This window comes from Tachysurus fulvidraco, chromosome 24 (assembly GCF_022655615.1).
Source record: "Tachysurus fulvidraco isolate hzauxx_2018 chromosome 24, HZAU_PFXX_2.0, whole genome shotgun sequence".
Classification (NCBI taxonomy): domain Eukaryota; kingdom Metazoa; phylum Chordata; class Actinopteri; order Siluriformes; family Bagridae; genus Tachysurus; species Tachysurus fulvidraco.
The window spans coordinates 16,668,889-16,685,605 of record NC_062541.1 but is presented as its reverse complement, the minus strand read 5'-3'; the positions used below and the strand labels follow the sequence as shown (position 1 = coordinate 16,685,605).

Genomic DNA, 16,717 nt, shown 5'->3' with positions numbered 1-16,717 from the left:
GTGATCGGCTGCAATCTACCACCTCTTCGGGATCTGTACACTTCCAGGACCCTGAAGCAGGCAGTTAAGATTGTGGCTGACCCTCTCATCCTGGACACTGTTATAATGCACCTTCATTTCTCACACTGGTGCACTATTGTATATCCTGTGTTTATACACATTATTATTATTATTATGCTTATTTTATAACCTTTGTTTCTTATATTTATGCTTTTTCTCTATTATTACTATGCACCAACACACCAAGACAAATACCTGTACATGTAAACCCTACAGTTCCTGGGAATAACCCAGATTCTGATTCTGATTCTGATGCAACCTGGCAACCACTGGTTCGGTGGGCATGGTCGAGGACGGATCGAAGCGGATCATCGAGCTTAGTTCCTGAGCAGAGAGAAGCAGAGGTGGCATGGCGGAGAAGAGCCCTGACCCAAGTGGCTCTGTAGCTCAAAGATGTCACGCAACAAGTGCTTCGTCCAAGTGGGTTCGTCTTAACGTCGGCGGCACATACTTTCTCACCACCAAACAAACACTGTGCAGGGATTCAGAAACATTTCTGTACCGCCTGTGCCAGACCGACCTCAACTCTGACAAGGCAAGTTAACGGCTAGCTTTTCTGCTCCGTAGCCACTTTAGCTACTTTCACTGGCTGTGGATGGAAACTCACCATATCGTTCCTGAGTTTTGTTGCGAGTTGAGTAGCTGATAATAATTAGTAGAACAGAACAAACAGTCCCAGGACCGGACTGTCTGCTGGTGTGATAGCGGTGTGTGGACAAATGTTAGCTGTTAGCTAGGCGGTTATACTGCGGTACCACTAAACCACATGAAGTGCCTGAGCTCAGATTTCACTAGCTGTCCGTGTCCCAGTTTATACACCACTGTTACTCGTCATTTTATTATTGTACAAACTCCAGTGTGGACATTTTATACACACATAACTTTAGCTACCTTGTTAGCACTTATGCTAATGACAGCCAGTGACTGAGCTGAGCTTCATTTGTTTAGCAAGTTTAATGGAAAAGTAGATAAATAACACATTTTCACAGCAGTTAAATAAATCAGCTTATTTATTTGTTTGTTTGTTTGTTTGTTTGTTTGTTTACACTAAGCAGCTTGTTTAGACTTATGAAGTCGCTGAGAACTCATTTGGACTTACGTTCTGGACAGCTGGTTTGTTGATTGGATGCGCCTCCTGTCAATCATTTTATAGACACATTATAGACAGATAATGGGGGCAGGGCTTAAGGAATGTTAGCAGAAATCATTCAGTGTAAAATCTTGGGAGGGGAAAATCATCCTCTAAACATCTGGCTGTTGTCCTACTCCATGTTTCTGTTTTTATTTTTGTTTTGTTATTCCATCAGGTTTATAATTTAGGTTTGCTATCATTTTCAAACTGGTAAGGAATACCCACCAGATCTCACTCTGAGATCTGGTGGGTATTCCTTACCAGTCAAAAGTTCATTCATTCATTCATTCATTTTCTACCACTTATCCGAACTTCTCGGGTCACGGGGAGCCTGTGCCTTTCTCAGATGTCATCGGGCATCGAGGCAGGATACACCCTGGACGGAGTGCCAACCCATCACAGGGCACACACACACTCTCATTCACTCACACAATACAGACAATTTTCCAGAGATGCCAAACAACCTACCATGCATGTCTTTGGACCGGGGGAGGAAACCGGAGTACCCGTAGGAAACCCCCGAGGCACGGGGAGAACATGCAAACTCCACACACACAAGGCGGAGGTGGGAATCGAACCCGACCCTGGAGGTGTGAGGCGAACGTGCTAACCACTAAGCCACCGTGCCCCCCCAGCCAAAAGTTGTGACGTACAATAATCAATGCCAGGGTGATGTTCTGCACCTCAATGTGAAGCAGGAGCAGGTTTTGTGTGTCTTCTATATGATTCAAAACCTTCTGGTTTACTCTAGAACTACATATGTTTCAGTTTCTAGCACGTTAAACCCATTCCCAAGCTCTGTCTCTCTTCAAACCTTCTTGCCGTTGATTGTCGTGATTTGTGTCTCAATTGAATCCCTGACTTTACGATCAACTGACTCATTAGAAAGCTGTATAGTGAAGGTGCTACTAGGTACGACTAGAGTAGTTAGATTTGAGACGTTTCTTTATACAGTGGAGAGACTTTTTTGGTAGAGTGGAAAAAAACAACAATTACAGGTATTAATTTAAACACGGCTTGTCTAAATGTGACCAAAATATTGTCACACACACAATCCCTCTTTGATATTTCTAATATGAATCTGTAAAATTTAGTGAAACAAAGAGCAGTTTGTGAACTTCTGCTCAGACCTGGAGGCGATACTCCTTAGATTAGATTCAACTTTATTTTCATTACCCATGTACAAGGCAACAAAATGCAGTTTAGCATCTAACGGTTTTCATCACCCACTGGAGTGCCTCGCGGTCTGTGGCTGTGCAGTTCCCATACCATTTACATTACATTTACATCATTTGGCAAACGCCCTTATCCAGAGCGACTTACATGATCTATACCAGACTGTGACACAGTTGGTCAGGAGGCTCTCAATAACACAGCGATAAAAGCTCAGGATGGCTGAAGACAGGTGATGTTTCTTCAGTGTCCTCAGGAAGAACAGGTGCTGGTGAGCTTTCTTGACCAGGCTGGAAGTGTTGGTGGTCCATAACAAGTTCTCTGATATGTGGATCTCTAGCAACATGAAGCTGGATACACGTTCAACTGGCAGCTCACTGATGTGGATGGGGGAATGCGTGCCTCTTCTCTTCCTCCTGAAGTCCATGATGAGCTGCTTTGTTTTGCTGGAGTTAAGAAGCAGGTGGTTGTCTGAATACCATGTGGCCAGGTGCTGTAACTCTATAGATCCTTAGATCCATGCGCAGGCCTGCAGTTGTGAGTGAATAGGGAATAGAGGAATGGGCTCAGCACACTGCCCTGTGGTACACCTGTGTTAAGGGTGATGGTGGCAGAACGGATGTGGCCTGACCTGTCTGTGGCCTGACCTGGGTCTGTTGGTCAGAAAGTCCATTATCCAGTGATATAGTGTGGGGTTGATGCCTAGATCCCCAAATTTGGTGATTATCTTGGAAGGACTGACGGTATTAAATACATGTGATGTCACCGTCAGTGTGTGAGGGCATAAAACGGACTGTTAGAAACCTTTCTTGTCTTATCTCTTACTCCAAACTCTAGGATGAAACGGGTGCATACTTGATCGACCGAGACCCGACGTACTTCGGTCCAGTGCTCAATTATCTGAGACACGGCAAGCTGGTGCTCAACCGAGGACTCGCAGAAGAAGGTAGATGTGCGAATTTATTTATTTACTTTTGTCTCGCTGAAATCTTTATGCCGATGTGTGGCACCCGTGTTGATTTTTAACGACCTGTTCTTGACGACTAGGTGTGCTGGAAGAGGCCGAGTTTTATAACATCACTTCATTGATCAAACTAGTGAAAGACAAAATCAGGGAGCGGGACTGCAAAACTTCTCGGGTGAGTGTGTCTGTGTATATGAGATTGTGTGTGTGTGAGAGACTTCGTGTGTAAGAAAAATACAAGCCATTACAAAAAAGACAATACACAAAAGCAGCACCTACCAGTGTACATACTGTATTATCTACATACACATGAGTATTATAGCAGTTATATGATGTACTGTTTCTGTAAAAAACAGAAATCAACTGTAATGTGTAAAGAGCAAAAACAGTGTGAAGAACATCATGTAAAGAGTTTGATATGATGGTGCTGTAGACATGGATGTATATTGGAATAGTTTGTATTTTGTGTATTGTAGGTCATTGCAGTCCATACAGTTGATTGTGCATGTGTGTGTGTATTGTGCTCGATACAGTTCATTTCAGTTATTGAGGAGTCTGATGGCTTGTGGAAAGAAACTGGGTCTGATCCTGAAGGCCTGAATTGCACTTGTCAATGAAGGTCCGAAATCTTCATGAAGCAGAACACAACCCAGGAATCGGTCTCTTTCTTCACTGGACAATAAAACTTAACAGACTGACATTCGGTTCATCGTGAATGTCAATGTTTCTCTTTAATGAAGGGGTCTAATGAAGTAGAGAGTACTGTTTGATTTCATATTTGAGTTTAAACTGTGGAAGAGTAACGAGTTATTAATTACTCTCAAGAGTTTTGGTTCCTCTCGAGAGTTCAGGTTCCTCAAGAGTTCTTCCTTGTGTTGTTTCAGTGATTGGGCCTCATTGATCCAGTTGGATACGAACAGATTTATTTTTTCATTCTTTTGAGTGTTTATACAAGAAGTTGCACGATATTTATGAAAATCCGGTCCATTTTAAAGACCTGCGTTTTGTGTCAAACTCCTTCGTTCTGCGTTTTTTTGTATTTATGCATTAATGATTCTTACAGAAAAGAATATTAAAGTACTTTTAAAGACAAACTAACTTCCTGAAAATGAAAGAAATCACCAAACCTTTAATTATGCTTTATAAAACTTTTATTTCCCCCTCCCAATTTTTTACACCAAATGATTTCTGCTAACATCCCTTAAGCCCCGCCCCACGATCTGTCTATATTACGTGTCTATAAAATGATTGACAGGAGGCGCATCCAATCAACAAACCAGCCGTCCGGACCGGAAGTCCAAACGAGTTCTCAGTGACTTCATTTACACTAAACCTGTCTTATATTATTTTATTTTAATATCTTAAAGGTTATTTGTACAAGAAAGGAATAGAAAAAAAAACTTTTAAACCTAAAAAAATAATAATAATTGTTAAACAGATTTTATGTATTCAGGTCTAAACAAGCTGCTTAGAGTAAATAAATGAATGAATGAATGAATGAATGAATGAATAAGCTGATTTATTTAACTGCTGTGAAAATGTGTTATTTTTCTACTTTTCCATTAAACTTGCTAAACAAAAGAAGCTCAGCTCAGTCACTGGCTGTCATTAGCATAAGTGCTAACAAGGTAGCTAAAGTTATGTGTGTATAAAATGTCCACACTGGAGTTTGTACAATAATAAAATGACGAGTAACAGTGGTGTATAAACTGGGACACGGACAGCTAGTGAAATCTGAGCTCAGGCACTTCATGTGGTTTAGTGGTACCGCAGTATAACCGCCTAGCTAACAGCTAACATTTGTCCACACACCGCTATCACTCCAGCACACAGTCCGGTCCTGGGACTGTTTGTTCTGTTCTACTAATTATTATCAGCTATTCAACTCAACAAAACTCAGGATCCATCCACAGCCAGTGAAAGTAGCTAAAGTGGCTAACGAGCACAAAAGCTAGCCGTTAACTCGCCTTGTCAGAGTCGAGGTCGGGGTCGGTCTGGCACAGGCGGTACAGGAACGACTTGGGGTCCCTGCGGGCTACAGAGCCGCTTGGGTCAGAGCTCTTCTCCGCCATGCCACCTCCGCTTCTCTTTGCTCAACAACTACTCCAAAGCCGGAAACTAGCATCCGCGGCGATCCCGCGGTTGCCAGGTTGTGTTAAAGCAGAATCAGAATCCGGTTTATTCCCAGGAACTGTAGGGTTCACATTTACACTAGATGTACTGGTATTTGCCTTGGAGTCTAGTAGCGGTCTTCTCGGGTCTAAAGAAATGTACCCGACCGAAGTGACCCGAAGCACTTTTTACCCAAACCCGACGTGCATAATTTTTTTTTTTTTAATAAAGACCCGACCCGAGACAAACCCGAAAAAATTAGACCCGACCCAACGGCAATTTTTTTAACCCGACTGGACGCGAATGTTGCTTAACTCTACACTAAAGTAACCCCTACAGATTGGATTCAAAATTGATTAACAGGTCTGTGTCAACGAAAATTAGCTTACCGCCAGACACACGTCACCAGACACACGATGTCGCAAGCGGTCTTGGCAAACAGAGGAGAGGTTGGAAAAGGGCTCGAGTCGATGCACACACACGAGATATAGTAGTTCGGGTCTTCTCGGGTCCGTTCGGTAAAAAATTCATTTTAAATTACCCGAGACCCGATGCCGCAATTATTAGACCCGACCCGTGTCCGAGTCATAAGTGAAACTTTTAGACCCGAACCCGCTCGGGTCACTGGTCGGGCCTCGGGTTTTCGGATCTAAGTGGACCCATGAAGACGTCTAGTGTGTAGTAATATTACAGAAGAGCCATAAGTATGAGAAACAAAGGTTATAATAATAATAATAATAATAATAATAATAATAATAATAATAATAATAATAATAATAATAATAATGACAATAACAATAATAATATTTAAATTACATTCAAGTTTATTTGTATAGCGCTTTTAACAATTGACATTGTCTCAAAGCAGCTTTACAGAACATAAACATAGAACAAAAGATTAATATAAAGAATAATTGGACTAACTGTACTGTAGTCTATTTTTTAAAGATGCAGGACAACCACCTGCATTACAACAGTCCAGTCTAGAGGTCATGAAAGCATGAACTAACTTCTCAGCATCAGATACAGATAGTTTCAGATACAGGATGTTTCTCAGCTTGGCAATATTTCCAAGGTGGAAGAAGTATGTTTTTGTAGTATGGGCGATATGATTTTCAAAAGACAAGTTGCTGTCTAATAGAACACCCAGGTCTTTAACCATCGTGCTAATAGTAACAGAACATCCCTCTAAATGGAAATTGAATTGTGAGAGTTTCTGTGCACTGGTTTTTGGACCGATAAGTAGTATTTCTGTCTTATCTGAGTTTAACAACAGAAAATTACAGCTCATCCAATCTTTTATCTCTCTAACGAGTTAAATAATAATAATAAGAAGAAGAAGAACAATAACAACAACAACAACAACAACAACAACAATGATAATAACATTAATAATAACAACAACAATCATAATAATAATAATGATAATATTGTGTATAATCATAAAGATTTATAGAAAACAAGCAATTGGATGTAAACAAGAATAAAGACATGAATTGGACACTTATGCAGGATGTGCAAAATGGCCAGTGCAAATATTTAATTAGAAATGTTACATATATTACAACTGAACGACAAAATTAACTGTCCATTAGTGCAGGATATACAACAGTGGACCAGTGTGAGAAAGGAAGGGGCATTATGACAGTCAGATTTGTGAACATTAATGTAATGTATCTGAGCAGTGGTGGGGTAGTTTAATAATGTCCAAGTAGGTGAATAACAGACCAGGATGTTGATTATTAGGCCAGGTACGGATGGAAAGTTTTTGTGGTTGAAGTTTTATTCTTTATAGACTGCAGCTTTCTGCCAGAGGGCCTCAAAAAGACAGTGTCCAGGATGAGAGGGTCAGCCACAATCTTAACTGCCTGCTTTAGGGTCCTGGAAGTGTACAGATCCTGAAGAGGTGGTATCACCTTCTCAGAAGCACGAATGACACTCTGCATTCTGATCGTTTTTGCCAGTGGCAGCAGAGTACAAGATAATGATGGAGGCGGTGAGTATAGGACTCAGTGGAGGTGTAGAAGTGCGCCTTTGGTAGGTTTAGCTATGGCTGAAACAACAAATCGATCAAATCGATAATAATCAACAATAACGAAAATCGTTGTAACGAATGACATTATTGATTAGTTGGCACATCATCACGCATTCAATCATAGCATTGTTACAGGCACTAATTAAAATATATACCAATTATAAATAGATTCCATTTAAAAATAACAATATAATCCTTAAATAAAACATACTAAGTTGCAGTGAAAGCAGATTTTTCTTGATTTAAGCACAGTTTAATAGTAAGTGCTTTTTTGTGCATAACAAAAACTGCAAATACATACATTTTATTTTGTATGTATCTTGTCGGTGCTTTATTGTTCATACACAAAAATAATTCATAAATACTAACTTGATATTCATTTTTTTCTACTTTCATAAAGAAACAGCAACTATTGTTGAGTTCATGCAGAGACAAAATCAGCCATGTACCCCACAAGAATCAGCTGTTGTAACTGAAGCGATCCTATAGGCGACGGCTGAAGACCTACTTATTCGTGAAACACTTCAACTAGCACTTTATTATATATACAATATATACAATATCTCAGGTAACTGCTGCTATAACACTGTGTTCATTTCAGTATTTCTGCACACACAATAGTGTTGAACATACAGTATTTACACCTGCGCTGTTTCTGTTTATTGTCTTTTGTGTATTGGCTTGTATTTTTTTGTCTGCACCGTCTTTTGTCCTGCATCTTGTCTGTCTTCTTTGTCTTGTCCTGCACTGTTTACACCAGGTTGCACAGATGCACTTTATGTATCTAGGACTAACTTACTTACAGTAAGTTCTTTAAGCCCTGTCTTTATGTTATGTAGCACCATGATCCTGGAGAAACGTTGTCTCATTTCACTGTGTACTGCAACAGCTATATATGGTTGTAATGACAATAAAAGCCCTATTCCCTGTTTGTTGTATTTAAAAAAAACAACAACAGTGATTTGAACAGTGATTTACGTGCTTGGTATCTTAAGTCTGTAATTCAGTGAACCAGAGTTAATGTATTCAATGACAGAGACACTAAAAGCACTTGACATTAAAAATTTTCCGGTTAAAAGCTGGGAAAAAACATTGTGCTGGTGTAAAGTTTTAGGTTTAAGTTTATATTTGTAACACCCAATGTGTAAATTTAATTTGAAATGAAATAAAATGACGTGTTATTAAAATGTGGTGGGTTTTTTTTTTTATCTGATTCATCGATTAATCGAAACAATAATCGGCCGATTATTCGATTATGAACATAATCGTTAGTTACAGCACTGGATTGAACTGGCAGCCTATAGAACAGCTTCGATCCGTCCGCAGCCAGGCCCACCGAACCTTTGGTTGCCAGATGCGTTAAATAACGCACCGTAGGATACACAATTTTACACGAAATAAGTATATAGTTATTTTTTTTATTTCTTACATAAACACCCACAAGATACTATGACGTGTTCCTTCTCTGTTTACGTACTGACACACTAATAACGTTTGTAAGAAGGTGCTCATAAACGATGGCGCTACCGATAACGTTAGCCGGTTAATGCTAACGGAGGACGCCACTCCGTTGACAACCGGTAGTTAAAAAGGTTATCCCGAGCTGACGGGTTCTAGTTAGTATCGTCCAGGTTATTTGTCGAAATATGTAAGATATATATATATATATATATATATATATATATATATATATATATATATATATATATATATATATATGCTTATTATGTGTTACATTGTATTACGCTATAAATGTGTTATTTAACGCAACCTGGCAACCGCCGCATCGCCGCGGATGCTAGTTTCCGGCTTTGGAGTAGTTGTTGAGCAGAGAGAAGCGGAGGTGGCATGGCGGAGAAGAGCCCTGACCCAAGCGGCTCTGTAGCCCGGAGGTGTCCCGCCCTGTCAGCAGCTGACCGATTACACTCAACCACAAGTGCTTCGTCCAAGTGGGTTCGCCTTAACGTCGGCGGCACGTACTTCCTGACCACCAGACAAACCCTGTGCAGGGACCCCAAGTCGTTCCTGTACCGCCTGTGCCAGACCGACCCCGACCTCGACTCTGACAAGGCGAGTTTACGGCTAGCTTTTGTGCTCGTTAGCCACTTTAGCTACTTTCACTGGCTGTGGATGGATCCTGAGTTTTGTTGAGTTGAGTAGCTGATAATAATTAGTAGAACAGAACAAACAGTCCCAGGACCGGACTGTGTGCTGGAGTGATAGCGGTGTGTGGACAAATGTTAGCTGTTAGCTAGGCGGTTATACTGCGGTACCACTAAACCACATGAAGTGCCTGAGCTCAGATTTCACTAGCTGTCCGTGTCCCAGTTTATACACCACTGTTACTCGTCATTTTATTATTGTACAAACTCCAGTGTGGACATTTTATACACACATAACTTTAGCTACCTCGTTAGCACTTATGCTAATGACAGCCAGTGACTGAGCTGAGCTTCATTTGTTTAGCAAGTTTAATGGAAAAGTAGATAAATAACACATTTTCACAGCAGTTAAATAAATCAGCTTGTTTATTTATTTGTTTGTTTGTTTGTTTGTTTGCTCTCTCTGAGCAGCTTGTTTAGACTTGAACCTGAATGCATTAAATGTTTTACACTTATTTTAATATTTTTTTTTAGGTTTGAAAAGTTTTTTTGTTTTTTTTTTAGTTTTATTTATTTATTTATTTATTTAATACATTTTTTTCATTCCTTTCTTGTACAAATAACTAAGATATTAAAATAAAATAATATAAGAAAGGTTTAGTGTAAATGAAGTCACTGAGAACTCGTTTGGACTTCCGGTCCGGACGGCTGGTTTGTTGATTGGATGCGCTTCCTGTCAATTATTTTATAGACAGATCGTGGGGCGGGGCTTAAGGAATGTTAGCAGAAATCATTCAGTGTAAAAAATTGCGAGGGGGAAATAAAAGTTTTATAAAGCATAATTAAAGGTTTGGTGATTTCTTTCATTTTCAGGAAGTTAGTTTGTCTTTAAAAGTACTTTAATATTCTTTTCTGTAAGAATCATTAATGCATAAATACAAAAAATGCAGAACGAAGGAATATTGATCAAAAGATAAAAACATTGATCTTTAAAATGTAAATGATGGCGACTGAAGCTGCGTACACAGGAACGTAGGAGGAAATCGTCCTGTTTTTATTTATTTTTATTTTTTTTATTCCATCAGGTTTATAATTTAAGTTTGCTATCATTTTCAAACACTATACTGTTGGTAAGATCCAGATATATAATGTAACTGGCTATAACCCAAAGGAATATTCCTTACCAGTCAAAGGTTGTGATGTTGTAGGAAATTAATCAATGCCAGGGTGATGTTCTGCACCTCAATGTGAAGCAGGAGCAGGTTTTGTGTGTCTTCTGTATGATTCAAAACCTTCTGGTTTACTCTAGAACTACATATGTTTCAGTTTCTAGCACGTTAAACCCATTCCCAAGCTCTGTCTCTCTTCAAACCTTTTTGCCTTTGATTGTTGTCGTGATTTGTGTCTCAATCCCTGACTTTACGATCAACTGACTCATTAGAAAGCTGTATAGTGAAGGTGCTACTAGGTACGACTAGAGTAGTTAGATTTGAGACTTTTCTTTATACAGTGGAGAGACTTTTTTGGTAGAGTGGAAAAAAACAACAATTACAGGCATTAATTTAAACACGGCTTGTCTGAAGGTGACCAAAATATTGTCACACACACAATCCCTCTTTGATATTTCTAATATGAATCTGTAAAATTTAGTGAAACAAAGAGCAGTTTGTGAACTTCTGCTCAGACCTGGAGGCGATACTCCTTAGATTAGATTCAACTTTATTTTCATTACCCATGTACAAGGCAACAAAATGCAGTTTAGCATCTAATGGTTTTCATCACCCAATGACAAGTTCTCTGATATGTGGATCTCTAGCTGGATGAACATGAAGCTGGATACACGTTCAACTGGCAGCTCATTGATGTGGATGGGGGAATGCCTGCCTCTTCTCTTCCTCCTGAAGTCCATGATGAGCTGCTTTGTTTTGCTGGAGTTAAGAAGCAGGTGGTTGTCTGAATACCATGTGGCCAGGTGCTGTAACTCTATAGATCCTTAGATCCATGCGCAGGCCTGCAGTCGTGAGTGAATAGGGAATAGAGGAATGGGCTCAGCACACTGCCCTGTGGTACACCTGTGTTAAGGGTGATGGTGGCAGAACGGATGTGGCCTGACCTGTCTGTGGCCTGACCTGGGTCTGTTGGTCAGAAAGTCCATTATCCAGTGATATAGTGAGGGGTTGATGCCTAGATCCCCAAATTTGGTGATTAACTCGGAAGGACTGACGGTATTAAATACATGTGATGTCACCGTCAGTGTATGAGGGCATAAAACTGACTGTTAGAAACCTTTCTTGTCTTATCTCTTACTCCAAACTCTAGGATGAAACGGGTGCATATTTGATCGACCGAGACCCGACGTACTTCGGTCCAGTGCTCAATTATCTGAGACACGGCAAGCTGGTGCTCAACCGAGGACTCGCAGAAGAAGGTAGGATGAGCGTAGCTGTCCAAATTTATTTATTTATTTATTTATTTATTTATTTATTTATTTATGTCTCGCTGAAATCTTTATGCTGATGGGTGGCATCCGTGTTGATATTTAACGACCTGTTCTTGACGACTAGGTGTGCTGGAAGAGGCCGAGTTTTATAACATCACTTCATTGATAAAACTAGTGAAAGACAAAATCAGGGAGCGGGACTGCAAAACTTCTCAGGTGAGTGTGTGTGAGTGCACATGTGCGAGAGTGTGTACGCGTATGTGAGAGTGAGCTTCACAATGCATGCTAATATAAACACGCACTTTGTAATACATCGCGGTTTCTATAGCAACAGCTGAAATCGAGCTGACGCTGCACGTGTTTTTAACATCATTTATAAATGTGTAATCATTACAGAGAAAGCGCCTACAGACACTCCGGCTTTATTACAGTCACGATGTAAAAACACACCAGCGTGAGTAGCTAATCGATCGTTAGCATCTTTTTAGCTTTATGTTACCCGGATCGTCCCCGGATCACGCTTCGTCTTTTGAGCCGCCCTTGCTGCAGATCTTCTCGGTGGCTTTAGCTGGTGTGCTCATTTCGTTCTATTGAGGTCGGGGGGTACGTGCCACCAAATTCAACCTCCCGTAGGAGTAGCGCTGGAACGCTAATGTGCTGACGGGAACGTGACCGACCCACACACGAGCCCAAAGCCATGATTTCAAACCAGCGGTGTCATTGATCGAACACATTTAAATAAAAGTACATCTTTGTATAAATCTTTTTTTCTGATCAATATTTCTTATGTTCTGTACAGCTGCTTCATGACCATGTCCATTCTTAACAGTGCTCTGCAGATGAATTGCACTGAACCTGTTTTAGAGTGGACACATGAGACTAATCCCGACGTCGTTTCTTTCCAGCTTCCTGTAAAACACGTCTACCGAGTCCTCCAGTGCCAAGAGGAAGAGCTCACTCAGATGGTCTCCACCATGTCTGATGGCTGGAAGTTTGAACAGGTAAGTGTGAGCTCGGGTTAACGTTATGATCTAATTATAATCAGACTTTATCTGTCTTGCAGCTTTCATACATTTCAGATATAAGGTTTCAGACTAACGCTGTCCTGTCGTCCAGGGAAGGGTTACGTTTATACATATCACGTTCTTCATCTCCTCCATCAGGATACTTGGAAGAACTAAAAGTATCGACTGGTCTACGTTTTAATCGTTATATTGGTGGACTGGTATTTACTGCTTCCTGATCAAATCCTGAAAGCTGAGAGAAAGCTCTGTCTGTGTCCGTCTCTGTCGGTGTCCGTCTCTGTCGGTGTCCGTCTCTGTCGGTGTCCGTCTCTGTCGGTGTCCGTCTCTGTCGGTGTCCGTCTCTGTCGGTGTCCGTCTCTGTCGGTGTCCGTCTCTGTCGGTGTCCGTCTCTGTCGGTGTCCGTCTCTGTCGGTGTCCGTCTCTGTCGGTATCCTTCTCTCTGTGTCCGTCTCTGTGTCTGTTACTGTCTGCCACTTTCTTCTGTTTGTATGTCGTCTCTCTCTCTTTGTCTCTCTCAGACGCTCACACATTCACATTCACTCATACTCACACTCACATTCACTCATACTCACACTCACATTCACTCATACTCACACTCATACTCACACTCGCATTCACTCATACTCACACTCATACTCACTCTCACATTCACTCTCACATTCACTCTCACATTCACTCATACTCACACTCATACTCACTCTCACATTCACCCATACTCACTCTCACATTCACTCATACTCACACTCATACTCACTCTCACATTCACTCGTATTCACATTCACTCATACTCACACTCACATTCACTCGTATTCACATTCACTCATACTCACACTCACATTCACTCATACTCACATTCACATTCACTCATACTCACACTCACATTCACTCATACTCACACTCACATTCACTCATACTCACACTCACATTCACTCATACTCACATTCACTCACTCACTAACATTCACTCACTCACTCACACTCACTCACTCACTCACTCACTCACACTCACTAACATTCACTCTCACTCACTCACACTCACTCACTCACACTCACTCACTCACTCACACTCACTAACATTCACTCTCACTCACTCACACTCACTCACTCACTCACACTCACTAACATTCACTCACTCACTCACTCACATTCACTCACTCACTCACTCACATTCGCTCACACACTCACTCACTCACTCACTCACTCTCACATTCACTCACTCACACTCACTCACTCACTCACTCACTCACACTCACTAACATTCACTCTCACTCACTCACACTCACTCACTCACACTCACTCACTCACTCACACTCACTAACATTCACTCTCACTCACTCACACTCACTCACTCACTCACACTCACTAACATTCACTCACTCACACTCACTCACTCACTCACACTCACTAACATTCACTCACTCACTCACTCACTCACTCACTCACTCTCACATTCACTCACTCACACTCACTCACTCACTCACTCACTCACACTCACTAACATTCACTCACTCACTCACTCACACTCACTAACATTCACTCACTCACTCACTCACACTCACTCACATTCACTCACTCACTCACACTCACTCACTCACTCACACTCACTAACATTCACTCACTCACACTCACTCACTCATACTCACTCACATTCACTCACACTCACTCACACTCACTAACATTCACTCACTCACACTCACTCACTCACACTCACTCACATTCACTCACACTCACTCACTCACACTCACTCACATTCACTCACACTCACTCACTCACACTCACTCACTCACTCACACTCACTAACATTCACTCACTCACACTCACTCACTCACACTCACTCACACTCACTCACATTCACTCACACTCACTCACTCACACTCACTCACTCACTCACACTCACTAACATTCACTCACTCACACTCACTCACTCACACTCACTCACATTCACTCACACTCACACACTCACTCACATTCACTCACTCACACTCACTCACTCACTCACACTCACTAACATAAGTGAGTGAGTGTGATAATATATAATAAATATATGAATAAATATATATATAAAAAAATAAATATATAAATAGTGATAATAAATAATAATATTTTAGTAAGTATTGTAAATATATTAATTGCCTAGGCCTACATACAAACAAAGGCTAAGTTCTTTCTTTTAAATAAAAACCCGTGACATCACCAATGTTTACACTGTCGGTTACCGGATGTCACACTACGGCCTGTGCGTTCGCTTCGTCTCAGACACTCATTCACTGTCAGAGTCGACGGTTCACGCTCGGTAACGACGGCTGCGGCTGCAGTAAACAAAATGTTCGCCGTCACCGTTCAAAGTCATACTTGTTCGGGAAACATAATACATCTAAAAATGCATTAAAACAGCTCGACATCGCTTTAACTTGGCACGAAGTTCTGGCAAAACTGTCCAGCATCAACATGAGGTTTGCGATGATGCGCCCGAAGGCAGGGGTTGAAGACCCAGTCAGTGACATCACGATATGCTAATTTGCTTAAAGTCATACCTACGTAATCACCATCACCAAAATTGTACTTTCTTTTTTTACACTGAAACTTGAAACAAAAAAAATATAGACCTACCTACTGACCCCTTTTTTTTTTTTTTTTTACTGTTACTGCAAACCAAAAAAATTTTAAGGATGGCCTGATGAATGTAGATGTTGGTGATGGTCGGTGATCGTGGACGGCTCTGACTCACACGTCCACTTTGAGGGAAGAATTCAGTTTGTTTATTTCCAATTTTAATTGCACATTTGAGTACATTGTTTTTACTATATTGTATGTTCTGCCCTCTATACCAATTTCAACAAGTTTAAAAAATAAACCTCGGTGCCAGATCGAATCGAATGCTTTCTGAAAATCTACAAAGCAAGCGAATGTTTTGGTTTTGTTCTGATCGATATATATTTGTCAGTTAGGGTACGTGGTGTAAGGTCGTGGTCTGAGGTTCTACAACTTGATAAGAATCCAATCTGACTCTTGCTTTAAGACATTGTGCTGAGTAAGGAAGCGTACGAGTCTTGTGTTGACGATGCTGCAAAACAACGTCCCCAGATACTGCTTACACAAATGTCTCTGTGGTTGTTTGGGTCTTATTTGTCTCCACTCTTGAAAACGGGGGTCACGACTTCTTTTGTTCCAGCCGTCGGGGACCAAGGACCACGGTATTAATATGGCCAGGATGGTACAGCAGTCACTTGTTAATGTCTGTCATACTTCATGTTCCTAGTAATGCGCAGGTTTATCTAGTCGTAATGACAGTGTAGAAAAGACACCATGTTGTGTATTCACCATCATCCATGAGCGGCTAAACAGTACATGACGTTAAACAGAGAAATAAACAACACTCGTAAAAATCTCACCACAAACAAAGGTGCATCTCCAGTTTGTAGGAAACTTTAAGCGGTAAATAATAACACGGTGCGTAACGGCTGTAACACGAAGAAGAACATCAGAAAAAATGACATTTGCTATATATTGACGGTGAAAAAATAAAGACTAAAGTGTAAAATGTTTTTGATTGTACAGAATCACAACAGCATAACCAGCTGTGTGGAGACTGGTTTAACTCTCGTGGTCGTGATTTGCCCTCCGACCGTTTCTAAACGTCGGGTGTGGTATTTCTGCCGAACGTGTGAGGGGAAT

At 40.8% G+C, this 16,717-nt stretch overlaps 2 protein-coding genes across 3 annotated transcripts in view; both read left to right on the top strand.

The window, feature by feature from the left end:
- Positions 1-316: 316 nt before the first annotated feature.
- On the top strand, positions 317-7,299 carry LOC113661757 (BTB/POZ domain-containing protein KCTD5-like). 2 transcript variants are annotated; one of them, XM_047807999.1, is made up of 4 exons: positions 317-595; positions 3,203-3,311; positions 3,413-3,504; positions 7,237-7,299. In XM_047807999.1, the coding sequence occupies exons 1-4, from the start codon at positions 410-412 to the stop codon at positions 7,282-7,284; spliced, it is 435 nt and encodes a 144-aa protein (XP_047663955.1). In that variant the 5' UTR covers positions 317-409; the 3' UTR covers positions 7,285-7,299. The 2 variants fall into 2 exon arrangements, with proteins under 2 accessions (XP_047663955.1, XP_027031988.1); XM_027176187.2 differs by lacking the exon at positions 7,237-7,299 and adding an exon at positions 3,863-4,029.
- Positions 7,300-9,258: 1,959 nt separating this feature from the next.
- kctd5a (potassium channel tetramerization domain containing 5a) overlaps positions 9,259-16,717 on the top strand; it is a 14,722-nt gene continuing 7,263 nt past the window's right edge. The window contains exons 1-4 of the mRNA XM_027176186.2: positions 9,259-9,546; positions 11,898-12,006; positions 12,143-12,234; positions 12,924-13,019. Coding sequence (XP_027031987.1) covers positions 9,325-9,546; positions 11,898-12,006; positions 12,143-12,234; positions 12,924-13,019 — 519 coding nt within the window. The 5' untranslated portion in view covers positions 9,259-9,324. The remainder of the gene's footprint in view (positions 9,547-11,897; positions 12,007-12,142; positions 12,235-12,923; positions 13,020-16,717) is intronic.